At 49.4% G+C, this 17,938-nt stretch overlaps 6 protein-coding genes across 6 annotated transcripts; 4 read left to right on the forward strand and 2 right to left on the reverse strand.

The window, feature by feature from the left end:
- Positions 1-3,633: 3,633 nt before the first annotated feature.
- On the forward strand, positions 3,634-7,191 carry BKA55DRAFT_54053 (6-phosphofructo-2-kinase-domain-containing protein). The gene is made up of 4 exons (XM_046190277.1): positions 3,634-4,159; positions 4,496-4,871; positions 4,999-5,833; positions 5,885-7,191. The coding sequence occupies exons 1-4, from the start codon at positions 4,129-4,131 to the stop codon at positions 6,755-6,757; spliced, it is 2,115 nt and encodes a 704-aa protein (XP_046057339.1). The 5' UTR covers positions 3,634-4,128; the 3' UTR covers positions 6,758-7,191.
- A 433-nt stretch (positions 7,192-7,624) lies between these two features.
- On the reverse strand, positions 7,625-8,962 carry BKA55DRAFT_497320 (WD40-repeat-containing domain protein; the record flags this gene model as incomplete). Its single annotated transcript, XM_046186460.1, has 1 exon — positions 7,625-8,962. The coding sequence occupies one exon, from the start codon at positions 8,960-8,962 to the stop codon at positions 7,625-7,627; it is 1,338 nt and encodes a 445-aa protein (XP_046057340.1).
- A 206-nt stretch (positions 8,963-9,168) lies between these two features.
- BKA55DRAFT_552107 (DNA-directed RNA polymerase) lies at positions 9,169-10,648 on the forward strand. The gene is made up of 3 exons (XM_046191410.1): positions 9,169-9,419; positions 9,496-10,064; positions 10,114-10,648. Exons 1-3 carry the CDS (start codon positions 9,348-9,350, stop codon positions 10,496-10,498), a joined length of 1,026 nt encoding a protein of 341 aa, XP_046057341.1. The 5' UTR covers positions 9,169-9,347; the 3' UTR covers positions 10,499-10,648.
- BKA55DRAFT_552111 (mitochondrial carrier domain-containing protein) lies at positions 10,649-12,180 on the reverse strand. The gene is made up of 4 exons (XM_046191411.1): positions 11,832-12,180; positions 11,777-11,781; positions 11,018-11,724; positions 10,649-10,969 (listed from the first exon to the last, which is right to left on the reverse strand). Exons 1-4 carry the CDS (start codon positions 11,992-11,994, stop codon positions 10,888-10,890), a joined length of 957 nt encoding a protein of 318 aa, XP_046057342.1. The 5' UTR covers positions 11,995-12,180; the 3' UTR covers positions 10,649-10,887.
- On the forward strand, positions 11,993-14,141 carry BKA55DRAFT_588984 (uncharacterized protein; the record flags this gene model as incomplete). Its single annotated transcript, XM_046194864.1, has 3 exons — positions 11,993-11,997; positions 12,628-12,740; positions 12,805-14,141. 3 exons carry the CDS (start codon positions 11,993-11,995, stop codon positions 14,139-14,141), a joined length of 1,455 nt encoding a protein of 484 aa, XP_046057343.1.
- Positions 14,142-17,017: 2,876 nt separating this feature from the next.
- Positions 17,018-17,779, forward strand: BKA55DRAFT_683634 (Calcipressin-domain-containing protein; the record flags this gene model as incomplete). Its single annotated transcript, XM_046198533.1, has 1 exon — positions 17,018-17,779. The coding sequence occupies one exon, from the start codon at positions 17,018-17,020 to the stop codon at positions 17,777-17,779; it is 762 nt and encodes a 253-aa protein (XP_046057344.1).
- Positions 17,780-17,938: the final 159 nt, after the last annotated feature.

Here is a 17,938-nt window from a genome sequence, read left to right on the forward strand (position 1 = left end):
GGTCACTAGCGGTAGCATGCATTGACCGCGCTTGATCGACTGTAACAAATAAAAGAATACTACAGTATTGCATCGTACTCGTAGTCGCTGAACCAAGACATGGTTTCAGGAGTCGGAGAATAATAGGATCATTGGGGTTGAGCATAAAGAGCTTACATGTTATGGGACATTGTGCAACGGTGTCCATGCATTGCTGACGATAGGTCATCGAGAAACAAACCAGCCACGCTCGGTACATGTACGATCAGACAAAAGGCCAGAAAAGCTGAGGAGCAAGAGAAGTGGCCTATCGGGACCATCCCCGCGTTATAGCACTGGCCTGTGCTCTCTAATAATGGCAATCATTAAAGTCGAGAACAAGGAGGTCTCATTGCTTCAGGTGTCATGATGCATGGTTCGATAGACATGAATGAAATACGGACAGAATAAGAGAGGCAGCCAACAGAGCCATGGTCGTGTAATATTCGCATGATTGATAAGAGCCATACTGAGACTCGTGGCAAGCCATGAAAAGACAGGGACAGCGACGCAAGGTCAAGGCTTTCCATTCATAGTTTATGATACCCAACCAAGGCTTTGCTCGAATGATATTCAGGGCCAGTGCGCCGGGGAGACAAAAAGTGACTGGGACCCCACGGACGAATTCATGACGCCTAAGCGCCCACGGGTAAACATGATTCGTAGGGAATCAGGAGTTGAAAGGGAAATGGAATGATAGATTGGACGGCAGTCATGCGAGATGACTGTCGCATTATTGGTCTCACCTCTATCTCACCAGGCGATGAGACGAAAGGACACGAGCAAGGAGCCAGGCACTGACCTGTAAAGCAAGGTCAGGGTGAGAGTGACAGTGACGGTAACAGCTCAGCCGCGAATCGAATCTCACATGTCGCATGAGAAAACGAGGCGCCTCCTCTTCTGCAACACGACCAAGTCTTACGCATATTGTGAGGGTAATTCTGTATCTCTACCAACTGCAGAAACCACAAGAAGACCAAAGATAACGGTGGGGGTAAGTTGACTGTCCCCCTCATGCAATGCAATGCATCTGCAGAAGCGAGTTTAGTTTTTTGCTCATCGCTTGCTTCGCTTTGCTTGGCTTGTGAAATTTCCCCCGCGGCGAGATCGGAGAAAGCTGCACTAGAGATGACTCCTTTTGGGTTGAGGTGAAAGGGGGCAGGGATCTTGTACCTTGTAGGAGCTTCCAGCGCTGGAGAAGAAGGTCTTGGACTGCAGTAGCGCGGCGTCTGTTTTTTTGGGTGAGGAGAAGAACTATTGGAGCTTGACTCGTTGTGGTCTAAGACGGTCTATGCTTGGTAGGGGTGCCATGCATAGCTGCGAACAGAGGGTTCGGGGGTTTAAAGTACCGCCGGATTAAGTGCACATTTTTCGAGATGAGAGACAAGAAATTTAAGCTTGAAAATCACAATTTCATTGTAACAAGCCTTAAAAGATTTGCTTCCGTTCTCAGTGTGATGATCTTGATACTCAGACGACATAGGATGAGTTGACTGGCTAGACTGAGTGAATGTGTTTGTGTGGCTTGCAGGGAAAAAAGCATCCATGGATGGAATAGACCCAAGCTACCTAGAGCCCTGATTTTCTGTGACAGAAGTCTATCACCAGAGACGACAGTTTATATGAAATAGACTTGTCGTATAATCTAAGCAAGGTTTTGGTTAAAAGATGACACTTTAATGGATGGCATTTACAGTTCAATAAACATTTAAAAACAAAAGCTTAGTATTTATTTAAGAAGATTGTGATAGGTATCCAACTTCAGAACATGTCTTACCACGACTGGGCTGTCGACTGACGCGCATGTCATCTGCAAAGGTTTTGTAATGCAAAGGAGACTGATGACGACCAATTCACAAGCTTTATCCCTTCCAGCCCTCAACGCTTCAGGCGAGACAAGCACCAGCACAACAAGACACAAACGAACTAGAGATCAAGCTCGGTGAGTTAGAGATTCATTGGTTCGAGTGTACCAGCAAGGGCCAAGCGCCACCGTTCCGTGTCTCAAAGGCTCTATTGAACCATTCAAAGCCAAAAAGCTTGGCGGAATTTGGGGGCTTGTAACAAGCATCCTCGCTGGAATCTTGTGTAGATAGAGTTAACAAAAAGAACCAAAAATGGCCACGGAGTCGTGAATCCGAAGTCCTTGAAACTCAGCCGCCAGATTTACTTGAAAGGGACAAATCCGAGAGGTGCGTTGAAAAATACATGCAGCATATCTCGGATTTGTGATACCGCCAGATGCCGTAGATTTGAACAACCTTGTCCTGGACACGCAAGGTCTTGACATGTCATACTTTGTTATATATGGCGGGATACTCGGTACATGATTAATTGAAGGAGCTGGCAGGTGAAGGTGGCCCAGCTGGACGGTACATATGCTCAAGGATCTCGGGTCCCGGGACATGTTATTTCATTTAAGATGGACATACAGTGCCTCAACCAGACCATATTGTTGAGAATGAGCCTATGCTCGTTGTCTGTGTGGAACGTGCATTCGTATACAAAACCCAAAAGGGGGTGGAAGTGACTTGGGATCTTGATGCAAAGTTGCAGGGCATCCTGTACCTGAATGCCAGTTGGTGTGTAGGATGCACAGCTGAGGTTGGTTTAAAAAAGTACAATGATGTAAGATGTAAGTCGGTATAAACAAGACCGAGGGATCGATCCAATGTAATGCAGCGCCACCCAAGGGCGACGAGTCTCACGAGCCACTATCCCTACGCCAGCAGACACACCTTGGCTTTCCTTCTGACCTTTCAGGCTTTCACCATAGGTACATACAGCTTTTGACAATTGACTATTCCTACAAGTTAGCCCTGAACTTTACATTGCGGTACAGTAGAAATGGATTTTCCCGCACACTTAGTTAGCCCAAAGCCTGAGGTGCCTGTCTGCGCTTTGGGGGGGGGGGGGGGGTTTGACTTGACTCTGCGGCCATTTACTCGGGCTCTAGCTTCTCGCCTGTTAATAAAACCACCGACACGGGCCCTCAACCACCTGGGCTCACATCACCTCACATTGCCTCGTCGCTCTCCTGATATTCATTCAAGCGTACCAGCAACCCTAGTCAGGGCAACTGAAATATCCAAGCAACACATTTCGAGGCTACCAGTATAATAATTGCAACCTGCTGCGTTTCGATCTGCAGACCCTCTGATGGGCACAGCCTATTCTGGGTGACGTATAACAAACAGACACAACCAGCAAAAATACAGGAAAAAACGACTGCGCCAAGCACACGAAGCAACAAGCCTTAGCTCAGATTATAGGAAGACGAGGCATACAGCACAGCACAATAACAGCACAGAACGTTACGACACACGGAGTTTATCGACTCATCGACACCGAGTTTTTGTTTAACACCAAGAGACTGAAAAAACAGTAGGGCAAGGGCTCAAACTCAACAACTCCAAAAAAGGAAAGATCTTTATCAAGCCAGACCTCAACTTCATTTTATCCCTTCAGGGCCTGGGCTTTTACAAAAACAAACCACCCAGCGTCCATCGATTCAACAAGTTCCCGCGGGATTAGACCCTCCATTCCCACTCCAAGCCAACCTTACCTGAACCTGGGCGACATTAGCTTAGGCTAAGCTTGTGAAGAAGCCAGCAAGCAACAGCCAGCGCCACTACCGCAGCTTTTTAGGGTCCTGCATTCTTCCCCACTGCTAGTCGCGGCACGGCACCACCGAGCCCACCAACGACGACACCCCCAAGACCTCCAAGTCAGCCTCCAACTGCACTGGGACTGGGCTGCTTGCGACCTGGTGGAGGCCCTCCAACTCTACCGTCCATCCTTTCAGTTCATCTCACCTCTCCAAGACTCGACTCGACTCAGACTCACCTCCGGTCAAAGGTCAAGGAAGCGAAGCTAGTGGATGCCCCGAGCACCCCGACAGATTGACGCCACTGAAAGGTACAGCAAAGGAAAAAGGGACCCCTCCCTCAAAGGAAACACACACCAAAGTCCACTGAGGAGCCCCCTGTGGACCACTACGCCGGGCCTTACTGGGGCGATTTTCATTGTTTATTGGTCGGCGTGTTTCTTGAAGACTCAGAACCTGTCGCCAATTGCTCGATTTGGAGTTTAGTCTCCCTCGTTACTCAGATGCCTTCAGCGATTCCGGTGGCCCCTGCAGGTACGTACATGGTCGTGGTTTCCTTGTCCTTGCCTTGTTTCTTAACAGCTCCTTCCAACAATGACTACGTATTTGCCCTGCCATTCTCTCTTACTTTATTAGCCATTCAACTGCTGCTACACATCCAATCTTTCTTGTTGTTCTTCTTCTCCTCATACAAACTTTGAATCTCCAAAAGATCTTCAACATCCATTGCTACCTTGTTGTTACTTTGATCAAATCATACTGTTTCAATTCTGTTTATCATAACTTGAACCCCTTATACCTCCGCGATCGCATCTAGGACTCCAAAACACCAAACGCTCAACCATAAACTTATCTAAAATCTAGACGCAGGTCGCCGACAATCAAAACAGTCCGGACTGTTAAAATCTGTGATGCATAACCTTCTTGGTGTATCACCTCCTTCGCCAGCGCTACCCGCGCAACATTCGTCTGTAGCGCCACAGACATCCTCAGATTCTCTACCACCTACATCGAATCCTAGCTCGAATCCTACCTCACACCCAACTTCAGATCCTTCCTCGAATCCAAACAACCCAAATAACTACGCGGTTCTTCCTCCACCAGCAGATGGTGACCATGACCATCTTCCTCCTCCAGCAAATGCACCTTCCTCGTTGGCTGTGGCGCTGCGATCGCTAAACGATTTGACCGAAACCCCCACATATGCGCGAAGCGTCACTTCAACAGCGCCGAGCTCGCCACGCATGTAAGTGCCGTCATTTTTTTCTCTTTTTTTCCACAGTTGGGGTCGCGAACCACATACCCACCACCTTCGGCCCTTTTAGTACTGGCGATCCCGCTTTTAGAACCCCTCAATTGACGTATGGAAATAGTCCTCCGCTACGACAGAATTCTGGTCATCAAACACCACGAGTCCGACCACATGCGACAACGCTCAACATCCCGGGCATGACCCGGTCAAGAGTCTCACCCGATGGAAGAATTCCTTCTCGTGATGTTGCCGCAAAGCTTGTTATTGTCATGGTTGGCTTGCCAGCCCGAGGAAAGTCTTACATCACCAAGAAACTTCAAAGATATCTTTCTTGGCAGCAGCATGATTCTCGCATCTTCAATGTCGGAAACCGAAGACGTGTAGCTGCCGGACGCAGGGTTTCTGTCCACCCTAAGTTGCAGCCTGAGCCGGAACACATGGATCCTCCTGTGCACGCGGCTTCCATTTTGCTAAATGGCAACCCTGCACCCTTTGGTCCCGAGCAGGATGAGCCGGAGAAGCTTGATTTGAACGATGCCGCTCAATCCGAGGTGGACCAGTCCGCTACGTTCTTTGATCCCAAGAACCAAACTGCCGCGGCCATGCGTGAGCAGTGTGCTATGGATACTTTGGACGAGCTGCTGGACTACCTTCTCGATGGAGGCGGCGCTGTCGGCATTCTCGATGCCACAAACAGCACTATCGAGCGAAGAAAGAACATCACCAACCGCATCAAGCAGAGGGAGCCTAAGCTGGGTATTCTTTTCATTGAGAGTATCTGTCAAGATCCTACTCTTCTGGAGGCGAACATGCGGCTGAAGCTGTCTGGTCCTGACTATCGTGACAAGGACCCTCAGAAGTCACTGGAAGATTTTAAGAAGCGAGTCGCCGCATACGAGAGTGCGTACGTTCCTCTTGGTGAATACGAGGAAAAGCACGACTTGCAATACATCCAGGTTTGTGGAATTCGCAATGATTTTGACCATCAGTAGCTGACCAAAGTGTAGATGATTGATGTCGGCCGAAAACTGATCCAGCACCGTCTCAAGGGTTTCCTCAGCAGTGGTATTAGCACTTACCTCGCTAGCTTCAATCTTGCCCCTCGACAGATCTGGATTACCCGACATGGCCAGAGTGTCGACAACGAGCTTGGACGATTGGGTGGAAACTCACCACTTACGGAGCGCGGCCATTGCTACGGCCAAGCTCTTCACAACTTCATCACATACCAGCGCAAGCACTGGCTTATTGAGCAGAAAAGCAAGAAAGCTCAGGCTACTTTCCCTCCTGTGCCCGGTGACAACACACCTCCCTACCCTGAAATGTATCGGGAGATTGAGGACAAGAACTTTTGTGTCTGGACTTCGATGCTCGATCGTAGCGTGGACACAGCTGAGTACTTCGAGGCCGACGATGATTACGATGTCAAGAACTGGGAAATGCTCAACGAAATGAACGCGGGCCAGTTCGAGGGTATGACATATGCGGAAATCGCACAGAAGGAGCCCGAGGAATTCTCCAAGCGAGCGCACGACAAGCTCAACTACATCTATCCTGGAGTTGGCGGTGAAGGCTATCTGCAGGTCGTGAGCCGTCTGCGCGACATGGTTCGGGAGGTTGAGCGTATTGAAGACCATCTTCTTATCATTGGACATCGCTCTGTTTGTAGAGTACTGATGGCCTATTTCATGGACTTATCCCTGGCGGACATCACAGACATGGACATTCCCCTTGGCATGCTCTACTCTATTGAGCCCAAGCCTTACGGCCTTGACTTCCATGCTTACCGATACAATGAAGATCAGGGCTGGTTTGACGAGCTCCCCAACTACAAACCTACAAAGACGGCTCGTAACAGCATCATCAAGCCACAGCATTAATCGCTTCCGGCCGTTTGCCGATTTCAACCGGCTTGTACAACATATTTACTCTAACTACTACGATTTGACATTTCCTTCATGGATCTTTTTCTTTTGGCGTTATAGCGGGGATATGATATTATACGAATGACGCGCCAAAAGAGGGACTATCCACACTATCAATGGAACGGAATGGCATCATACACAAAACAACAAAGGAAGGGCTGGCGTTTTCCGTTCGATTGATAAAGGGAGATACCTCCGATGTTGCGACGCAATTATTTGCATCGGTTATTTCAATTAGGCGTTCAGGGGGTTAGGATTCTTCTCATATTAAATGATTGAGACTGTATGGATTTGGGCGGTTCTGGTCGAGTCATGTACCAGCTTATGTTTGGAAGTTGTCGGTCTCGACCTACGGTGTTACGTGTTGTGTTTTATCCCTATTGTCTCCTTGCCGCGGGCGATGAAGGAATGAAGAGAGATTAGATGGGGATTTGGAATGTGATGGATAGATACACAGCACGACGCTCACGCCGACGGATATGCCGCTCATGGGAAACTTGAAGTTTTGAGTGCTTGTTCGAAAGGGATCTTTTACTGTCTAGATCTGATAGTTATAAGAATTTACGTTTCTATATATATATCTTCCTTCAGTCTGTTGCCTATCTGATGTCCTGCTTGAATCAAGTTAATATCTCATGTTCCGAAGGGCCGTAATCTTGCACTGAGGTTTGGTCTATGAATCACGAATGGTATATTCTTTAAGAAAGTCATCTAGATTACCCATAAATAGACGACCCGAACGCCTTGCAATGCCCTTCCATGCCTTTGTAATCCCACTAAACTTTTCTCATTGCTGCAACTGTGAGGCTTGTTGCACTTCCCTCACTTCTCTCTCGCCAGAATCATCTTTTCTCTCTCTCCCCTGCGTCTCTCGAATTGCTTCTTAGTATGACGACGCTCATTCTCCTCACGGCGCTTAATGCTCTTGAGCTCCTCAGCCTTAATCTCACCGGCCTTCTTGAGGACCTTGGGCACATGACGGTGACGGTGAATGCGGCGAACTTCAGGCATGTGCTGGTAACGCTCGATAAGAGCTTCGTTGTACTCCAGGGCCTGTCGTTGACGAGCAGACTTGACACCTTCACGGCGTGAGGCGTTGGCGCGCCAGAGTCGAACGTTACCATCGTCGGATCCAGAGAGAATGTAGCGCGCGTCAGGGGTCCAGCGAGCTGCTGTGACACGCTGCATGCGCTTGGTGTGGTAGATATCTCGTGAGTGGCCGCGGTCTCGGTTCCAGAGACGAACAGTTCGGTCCCAAGATGCGGATACAAGCTCTTCACCAGTAGGAGACCACTCGACATCCATGACGGCGGCGACGTGGTCCTTGAGAACGTTGAGAGCACGGTCAAATTTGCGCATGTCGAAGATGTAGATGTTATGATCTTCAGAAGCAGCAGCCAAGTTGAAAGCTTCCATAGGGGACCAAGACAGGCGGTTACTGGCGAACTTGAGGACGGTCTTTGTGACGGGTGTAGATGTGCGGAGGTCGTAGATGACGATGGAGCGGTCGTTGGAGCATGATCCCAAGATTGAAGTCTCGACGTAGTTGAAGGCAACGTCGGTGATGGTGTCGACAGACGTAGGCCACTTGAGGATCTCAGGTGCAGCGGTGTGTCGCTCGAGGTCGTAGATGTTGATCACACTTGAAGCAGCAGCAAACGAGTTCTTGGAGCGATGGTGCGACAAGCTGGTAAAAGCACCATTTCCGAGCCACGAAGATATAGGAGCCGCATCGCTAGGTGTGTTATAAGGGTCAAACAACTTGATCGTTCTATCGGCCGCACAGGTCAAGAGCTTCTGATCGCGAGTCCATTCTAGACCCTTGACGATATTCTCATGTGCTGTCGCATGCCATATCTCATCCCTATCGGCTAGGTCCCAAACCTTGACAACACCGTCACCACTACCACTTGCAAAGTGCTCAAGAGAGTTGGGATCCTTGGCTATTGAGTAGACACCGTCAACATGACCTCGTCCTAGCTGGCCTACGAAAGGCTGCGCATGCATCCGCTCGAGCTTGACGGCATTGAGGGCTCGCTGGTACTCGCGTGCGCGCTCGAAAGGATGGAGGGCAGAATCGAGGTTTCGTGGTTGCTTTGTGACATCTGAGCCGGCTGCTTGTTGAGCCGATACGGAGCGGCTGAGGGCCTTGATCTTCATATCGAATGGCCCTGTAAAGTTGAATTTATTGACTGTAGCTGTTCTTGAGGCTGGTAACTTTGGCGGGGACTGAATCAATGGATATTTTTTTCTGTTATCGCTGAAGCACCCTTGTCAATACGGGCGATAAGGCGGGATTACTATGTTCCGGGCCCGAGCCAGGTACACCAGCAGATCGCATATGCACGTCTAAAGTCAGGGCCTCAGTTCGCATTGATGCGAAAACTCACACTCTCTATTCCATTTACACCTTCACCTTTTGATCCCCGCAGTCTGGAATCCTTTTTCCTTCCCGCACGTCAACCTTACAATATCGGTTTTTGCTATTCGCGATATTGCGCCTCCTTTGCTAGTTGATTCTTTCAGGCGCGCGACGCTTGCAAATATGGACGGAATGGATTATGACCCGATGGTGATGGATGGGGAACCAGAGCAGCCCCAAGTGAAGATCTCTGCGGTATGAGAAGGCTCCCGAACCTTTTTTTTTTTTTCTTTCGGGGGACACTCAACTGATGTGATTTGATGCGACTCAGGCCGATCATACCCATGTTGATTTCGAGCTATCGAAGACGAATCTTGCCTTCGCCAATGCCGTGCGGCGAATTATCCAGGCAGAAGTGCCCACAATCGCCATCGACCTGGTCGAGATCGAGACCAACAGCTCCGTGCTGGCCGACGAGTTCATCGCCCACCGCCTGGGTCTTATTCCTCTCGACTCAAAAGGAGTTGACGAGCTCAACTACTCACGAGACTGCGACTGCGAGCAGTACTGCGAACAATGCAGTGTCACTCTGACACTGCACGCGAAGTGCACGTCGGACGAGATTATGAAGGTGTATGCGCGGGATTTGGTGGTGGATGGACGTCATATGAATGGAGTGGGAAGCCCTGTGATCACAGATCCAGAGGGTTACGGCTGCTTGATCGCGAAGCTGCGCAAGGGCCAAGAGTTGAAGATTAGCTGCATTGCTAAGAAGGGAATCGCAAAGGAGCACGCCAAGTGGATGCCTACATCTGCGGTCGGCTTTGAGTATGATCCTCATAACAAGCTGCACCACATTGACTGGTGGTTTGAGAACGACACAGACCCTGCTGTTGAATGGTGAGTTTCACGGACAAGGTTCGAGGCTATGGCTAACGTAGTACTTCAGGCCCAAGAGCAAATATGCTGAATGGGAAGAGCCTCCTCAAGAAGGCGAACCCTTTGACTACGATGCAGTTCCAAACAGGTTCTACTTCGAGGTTGAAACATCAGGGAGCATGGAACCTGATCAAATCGTGCAAAACGGTATCAGAGTATTGCAGCAAAAGATCGGTGGTCTTCTAAAGGGCCTGGACCCTAGGAAGTATGGCGGTGACGAAGCTGATTTCGATGGTCCTCGAAGTCCTGATATGAACATGGACGGCGGTACCACACCTTGGCAGGATGGAGGGTACACTACGCCTTACGGTGGTGGTGGTGGCGGCCAGACGGCGTACGGAGGCGGCATGACAGCCTACGGAACAACACCGTACGGAGGATCTTCTTGGCAGTAAGGGACAGAGGCGTTTGATGGGTTAGGCAATTCGTAATCAAGAAAGGTTTGGAGGTATAAACAGGAGGTGATCTGGAAACTAGTAACAGTCTCGAAAAAACAGCATAGCACGGTCTTAGAATGGGATCTTTTTTCAGGAGACAAATCATGGTACGACGTATACATTTTAGTGCTTTGAACAACAATGCTAACTTCTATACCCGCCCCTATCCTCCTCTATGTTGAGTAAGTTTTACAAAACAGGTTCTCCCAAACAAGAAGCTCATATAAGAGATTTTGAATAACAAAGCAGTAACGCCAACAGAATGATCACCGCTCTTGAGTGACGAAACGACAAAACGACAACGCCAAAACATGCCCTTCTTCCTGGTCTATCATGTCATGTCAAGTCTACAGGTTAGTGTCCAAGCCCTTTACCTTGCGGTAGGCCTTTCGGTGCATCTCTAGGAAGACAAATGTACAAATAGTTTGTCTGCGAAAGCGTTAGTTGGGAATTGACGTAGAGAAAGGAGGTACGTACGGTCCGAGTCGGAGGAAGCTGGGAACCCAGCCCTTGAACATCCACATTAGACCGTCAGTTCGGTGAATGTCGCGAATGAGATGCAGGATGTTGTGATCATACGCGGAAGACATAACACGAGTCTTGATAACGTCGATGGGGCTTGTTACAGTAGCAGCTACCAAACCAGCGATGAACGAAGAAGTAAAGTGAGTCTTGAGGTTATCCTCCATGGGCGTATACTGAAGAAGCAGACTCTTTGAGACATCGTAACTGGCAAGCTGGCCAGCAGTCATGAACATGGCACGTCCGCTGTTGGGCAACCAACCACGGAACATGCTCTTGGGCCCTTCCTCACGCGCCATACGAACCATGCCGTCAAAAGCATGGCGGTAGTTTCGACGCTCAGCAGGAGGGAGCGCAGCATCATGTTGCATACGCACGTTGAGAACATCTGCAAAGTTTCCAGCAATACCTCCTATGAAACCAGATCCAGCGGCTAGAGCAACGAGTGTTACAAAGGATGGATCGCGACCTTCGTTACGGCGTGTAAGACGTGTCTTGACCTCTTCGTAGACGCCGAATCGCACAGTTGAATATGTCATCTGGCGTAGTAGGGAGGCGGATATACCGCTGTAAAGACCGAGGGGACCATCGTGACGAAGAATGTGGACGAATGTGCCGACCATGTTCTTAGGCGCATTGCCTGTGCGCATTTGAAGACGAACCTAGAAGAGTGTAAGAGTTGTTATACTGTTACGAGAAGTTGTGAATAGTTACCTTGACTGTTCAATGTTAGCTGGATTTCGTCATGTTTCGAGATCGCAAAACATACCAAGATCCAGAGGATGTGTAACGCAAGCTGCCATGCTACTGGCACTTCCGCCAAACCAAAAAGGATATCTTATCGTCGTCTTCTTCGCATCAGCCGTCGCCTTTCCCGCCTTTACAGGCGCCGTCTCGGTCGTTTTGCTCATTGCTCCCTGAGTGGTGGCCATGACGTGCGTTGGTTTTTTAGTTTCACAAGCCAAAGCAAGAGTGGGAAAAAAGACGAGTTTAGCTTAGACTATCTAAAGTTAAGCTGCTCAATGTCGATCAACTGAAGAGTCCATAACTTGACTTGTCTCGCAAGTTAAGTCAAGTTGAGATAAGAAGTGGATGATGTGGGAAGGGAAAAAAAAAAAAAAGAAAAAGGTCGGTTAGTTATGATTACTACGATAGCAAGGGTTCGCTTTTTTAAGTGCATGAGCCTCAGCTGTTACTACCGACATCACGGAAAGTTGTCAATTGGCCCGGTGTTTAGCTACTGTAACCGGACAATCGGAGCGGGATCGGCTGTCAAGTCGCCGAAGCGAAGCAAGGATAGCGCTAGATTAATGCTATGCGAGGCCGTTGGAGAAGAGCTGAAGTTGAAGTTTGATTGTGAGTGAATTGGATTGGTTATATCCGGAGGAGCTGTAAGGCCGAACGCCGAACTTTTCTGCAGTTTTGGTGATACAACCAACCAATCGTGGAACCACCTCGGCGTTTGAATATTCAATTTACGATAAATCAATCAGCCATTGGCGTCTATTGCGTGGCCCGTTCGGCCTGTAATGTAATTGTCGAGCTTCACAAGTCTTCAGAATGAGACTCTACGTCCAGGGCATGCGATGCCTGAGGGCTTCTGCCCCGCGAGCTGCCCATCTTTCCCGGAGCTCTATTCTCCTACGGACAGCTTGCGCCGTGAGGACTTACTCGTCGGGTCGGTCTAGTTCCAGTCAATTCCTTGCATGGACGTCTCGCTGACTGGTTCGGCCTTGTTGCAGCACCCCCGACGGGATCTCCAGGCTCCGTGACTATCCGCGACCAGATCATCAAGACCGATCCTCAATGGTTCAATGTACCCGATAATGTCCTCGATGCCACTACAAGGAAACTTCACCTATTGAAAGACCACCCTGTGTCTATCACCCGCCAGATTATCCAGGCCAATTTTCCTGAGCCGACCTTTAAGTATCACAATGAGTTCAGCCCTGTGGTATCGACAGCTCAGAACTTCGATTCGTTAGGATTTCCTGCGAACCATCCTGGACGTGCACTATCCGACACATACTATCTGAACAGCGAGACACTTCTGCGGACACATACGAGTGCTCACCAGGCCGACACCTTCCGAGCTAACCAGAGCGCGGGGTACCTAGTTTCTGCGGATGTATACAGACGAGATGCCATTGACCGAAGCCACTATCCTGTATTCCATCAGATGGAGGGTGCAATGTCATGGGATCGTACTAAAGTTCCCAATGGCGATGTTGCTGCTGCGGTATGGAAGGACTTTGAGAAGCTACCCGTTCACGGGGTCAAGGTCGATGACCCGAACCCTCCTATGCATCCTGAGACAAACCCTCTTCAAGATGCCCATCATACAGCCGCTGAGGCCGAGGCCATCGGTGCGCATCTCAAGAGGTCATTAGAAAACATGGTTGTCGATATCTTCTCCCGGGCCAAGGCTGCTGCGATTAAGGATGACCCTAACTTTGTGGATGAGCCTTTGCAAATGCGATGGGTAGAAGCTTACTTCCCCTTCACCAGCCCCTCATGGGAGCTGGAGGTCTACTACGCCGGCGACTGGCTCGAGGTTCTGGGCTGTGGTGTAGTCAAGCAGGATATCTACATCAACGCTGGTGTACCCAACCAACTGGGTTGGGCTTTTGGCATTGGCATCGACCGCATTGCTATGCTCCTCTTCAAGATCCCCGACATTCGCCTCTTCTGGTCAAAAGACAAGCGCTTCCTATCTCAATTCGAAGGCGTGACCGATAATCTCGACAGCCTCAAGCGCTTCGTACCCTTCTCCAAGTATCCTCCCTGCCCCAAGGACGTGTCCTTCTGGCTTAGCTCCACGACAGCAGCAGGTGGCAACACCAAGGGCACATTCCACGAGAACGACGTTATGGAGATTGTCCGTAACGTGGCGGGTGACGTGGTCGAGGATGTGCGCCTGATCGACGAGTTCACACATCCCAAGACGGGCCGCAAGAGCATGGCGTATCGCATTGTCTACCGCAGCTTGGAGCGGACTCTGACTAACGATGAGGCTATTGCTTTCCATGAGGATGTGCGCAAAGCTTTGGTTAAGGATCTGGGCGTTGAGCTTCGATAGACTGGGCTAGAGCTAGGGTAGCTGAGCTGAAATAAACGTGTGGAGAAGCTGGAGCTTATGGGCCCAGCTCGACATGGCAGCTTGGACCCTTGATTGCCTTGAGCTAGTTGTGAGACTGTATAATCTGTAAACTAGTCGCATCTGTATAGTATCCTCTGTATGAATCAATGAAAAGCCCAATGCTCAAGGGCTGAGCTCTCCTCTGACGTAATCAAACCGTACTATCACGAGCCCAGCTGCTGCGCCATAGTAAAATCACGGGCTTCATTTCCATAAGCCAAGCCACGAATCAAGCGTGGTAATTGCAAATTGCAGGATTCATGAATGGCTTTGCTCGAGTGACGTTATTGTTGATCTGAGCCACGTCTGGTCCGGGCTCTTGGTTCCTTGCATAGATGAGCTGAACTGAGCTGCCTCCCAGCGGGGCGGTATCGAGAACAGGGATGAGGCGGGTGGCTTGTGCGTTGTGGCGTTGCTGGTTTCGGAGGGAGAGATTTGGCTGGGAGGCCGACGAGTTATTGGATTCCTCGGTGTTGGATAGATGAAAGTATCACTAGGTATTGGTATTGATTCTAGATTCGAGCTCGAGGCTTTCACTTGGACTCTGGTCAAGTCTAATTCACGCGAGATATCTGATTCGATCATCTAGCCTTAGATGAGCAACCTTGGTTCGTAAATCGAGGTCCCAAAATCCCATGGATATCCTCACATAACCGCCTCGTTATCTTGATTGCAGAATATCGCAACAACTTGAATTGTCGATCAATTGATCTTTTGAAAGTCACCTCAATCCTCGCCTAAAGTCCTTTGCAGTCCCAATGTCTTGACTTCCAGATCGGGAAGGTATAGGACGACTTTTCCACTCTAGTTGGTGTTGAGATAACTGCCCGTTTGAATATCCCTGCAAGGATTTCGAATTTGTATGTCACTGGGTAAAGCAGGGGACAATTGTAAAGCTTGGCAAAATTGAGGAGTTGTTTGTGTAGAGACATCAATATGCTGGCATATTCTGAACTAATGTTGGCTTGAGGCGCATGGGTTTAGTTGATCAGAGACAGTGATCGAGAGCAGCATTGAATCGGATCTCGTGACTGAACCATGAGACAAGCTGCCTCTTTCTCTCGTATCGGAATGTAGACATTGCAAGAGTTGGCAAAAGTGACGACATTGACGATAGTCTCAGCAAGACTTGGCCAAGGCCTCACCCACGAAACGAAGCCCCGCTCGGCATAGAGAGCTCCATATCCCGAGGCCATGCCTTGAATATGGGGTTAAGTTAGACAATGCCGTCGGTTTCGGGACGACCCCAGCCTAGTCAAGAGGGCGGAGGTTTACCGCAATCTCGCCAAAAGATATAGCCACAAGACCAAAGCTGGAGGCAGTACAGAATATTGATCCTAGGACATGTTCTAGGCTTTGCTGTATGGCCTTAGGATTACACTTGAGGATCTCATCGTGTTCGGGAGTCTCGGACGAAAGAGGAATGAGCTCGCCCGAAAATTGGGATTCTAATTGTTGTTTCTCCTCTTGCACAGCCCCCTTGGCCTTTGATGTTTTGAGAAGTGTCATTGGGTGATTAAGAGCTGTGACTGGCTGCACCTGATGTGCCGTGGGGGATTCGCGTTTAGATAGGGAGCCTTGTTAACAGTCCAGTCGATATCTAAGAACATTTGGGTATTGCAAACTCATTACGAATAGGAAAAGACGCCTTTGAATGGACATATTCTTCTCGAAGTACACCTTATTCACAGTAAATATTAAGCTTGTGTTGTACAATCTCTTGTAACACCTGTTTATGGCAAAAGTCTATCGAGGTTGAATGTCCGGGGTCAAAATGCAACACATTGCAGTAGCGCCATGCAGGTTTCCAGGGGGTGGGTGTGTCAAATTCATGGTTGGATCGATTCATGAGCGGTAAAACATGAGATGGCTTGGATGGAGTTTGAAGATGGCATTTCGAGACATAAGATCAGACAAGTCAACCTTTGGTACGAGGGCTGTGATAGATTAACACGACAACTCATCAGTTCAGTAAAACATTATTTTTATCTTTTCCAAGATCAAAGTATAATTCGAGGAATTATAGACTTCCTATTCTAAAAGCATATCTGAGATACCTTGAACAGTAGCCAACTTGGCCAACCAGGTTCTGTTTGATAGTCATGAGTCTCTAGTCCTACGGACTATCATTAGTCGAGACGGGGCAAGACATGACAGTAACTTTTTCTATGGAGACAAACATGAGTCGAGATGGCATTGGCATTTCTTAACACAGCCCTCACAGATCTCCTCAACAGAAAAAAAGATACAAGGGCCTTCCTCGTTTTGACTGATCGCAGGAGAAAAAAAAAAGCTTAACGTTCTGGCCCGGACCAAGTGGAATCGCCATCGCCAAAGCCGTCAAGGCCTCACTGGCCCAAAAGAGGCAAAATACTGGGACCTTGCAGTGCACAGCCCCCAAACTCCATGAACAACACCCCCTGTGAGTCCGCTAGCCCTGTTCTGTACGTGCCCTGGCCACTGGACAAGAGCGAGCAGCGAGTTCCCCAGCCGCCGGGAGGCTTAGTTGACATGTCGTCGTGTTCCTGAGGCGGGAGGCGGCGCTTCCATTGGAAAGTGGGAAAACCATAGAAATATAATAGCCACCGACCTTCGCACTTTTTGTCTTATTCATTCAACTCAACTCAAACACTCAGAAACATTCAAGAGAAACGATATTCCAATACTCGATTCAAACATCAACAGATCGACAGGAACACCCGGCAGATCTTGCACTATTTACATCTCCATCTCTATCCAACATCATCCAGAGCCAGTTATCATAACTGCTCTTCAACCTCACCTCTACATCTAAATTCACAACAACCACATTCAAAATGGAGACCTCACCGCAACACTCGCGATCTTCCTCCTCCGCCTCGCGCCGCTCAAACCTCACTCTCGACCTTTCTAATATCCCACCCATGACCCCGCCTACGCCTCCTTCAAACACCCTCCTCTTCACCAACCTCACCGACCCGGCCATCTTCCTCCCCGAGAACCTCCAAGTCATCCGCGACCTCATCACCCATTCCGCACCTATCCACGCTTTCGCGCCGCTGAAATCCTTCCGCCGTATTGTCGTCTCCTTCTTCGACGAGCAGGCTGCTATTGCCGTTCGCCAAGTATGGGATAACGAGGCTATCATGGGTCAGCAATGCCGTGTCTACTTTGGCATGCCTACACCTGTTGATAAGCGCGATGAGCACCTTGCGCTTCCTGATGCTGGCAAGCTCTTCTTCATCTCACCGCCACCTAGCCCTCCCCATGGCTGGGAGATGCGCCTCGAGGATGCGCCCAACAAGCTGGTCCACGCTGAGGATCTCGCTGATGCGCTTGCTAAGCTGCACCACCGGCCTGGACCTATGGATGAGGACCAAGACTCACCTGTCACTCCTCCCGACTCTGCACTGCCTGGCCGAACACGCTCGCGCTCCTCTACACTCATCTACAAGCCTGAGGATTCGAAAAGCACCATGCCTGCTGTCATCGTCGACGACATGACGGATGAGCCCGAGGAAGTCAGCCCTGTGGAGCAGTCCAAGCCGATCTTGGCACACACTGCCCGGCCTCCTGTCGAGCTCATGCACCATGCTTAAGCTAGTCGCAGTCGAACACCTTCAATTATATTGTGATTTACTCTGGCGTTAAGGGTACTGATAACGGTAACTGGGGATCGGTGATGGTACGATCGAGCGGTCTGTCTACCTAGGTTTACAATGGAGCATTACATCCTCTTCAGCATGTGTTGTAGGAGT

Source organism: Fusarium redolens, assembly GCF_020744475.1.
Source record: "Fusarium redolens strain MPI-CAGE-AT-0023 chromosome Unknown BKA55scaffold_1, whole genome shotgun sequence".
NCBI classification, from domain to species: Eukaryota; Fungi; Ascomycota; class Sordariomycetes; order Hypocreales; family Nectriaceae; genus Fusarium; species Fusarium redolens.

What these genes read in the sequence shown, in the direction of transcription:
- BKA55DRAFT_54053 (XM_046190277.1), top strand. Translation starts at nt 4,129, where the DNA reads ATGCCTTCAGCGATTCCGGTGGCCCCTGCAG. An exon ending in GCGCCGAGCTCGCCACGCAT is followed by an intron (nt 4,872 to 4,998) that starts GTAAGTGCCGTC and finishes GTATGGAAATAG; the next exon opens with TCCTCCGCTACGACAGAATT. An exon ending in ACGACTTGCAATACATCCAG is followed by an intron (nt 5,834 to 5,884) that starts GTTTGTGGAATT and finishes ACCAAAGTGTAG; the next exon opens with ATGATTGATGTCGGCCGAAA.
- BKA55DRAFT_552107 (XM_046191410.1), top strand. Translation starts at nt 9,348, where the DNA reads ATGGACGGAATGGATTATGACCCGATGGTGATGGATGGGGAACCAGAG. An exon ending in CCCAAGTGAAGATCTCTGCG is followed by an intron (nt 9,420 to 9,495) that starts GTATGAGAAGGC and finishes GATGCGACTCAG; the next exon opens with GCCGATCATACCCATGTTGA. An exon ending in ACAGACCCTGCTGTTGAATG is followed by an intron (nt 10,065 to 10,113) that starts GTGAGTTTCACG and finishes GTAGTACTTCAG; the next exon opens with GCCCAAGAGCAAATATGCTG.
- BKA55DRAFT_552111 (XM_046191411.1), bottom strand. Translation starts at nt 11,994, where the DNA reads ATGGCCACCACTCAGGGAGCAATGAGCAAAACGACCGAGACGGCGCCT. An exon ending in AGCTTCCTCCGACTCGGACC is followed by an intron (nt 10,970 to 11,017) that starts GTACGTACCTCC and finishes ACGCTTTCGCAG; the next exon opens with ACAAACTATTTGTACATTTG.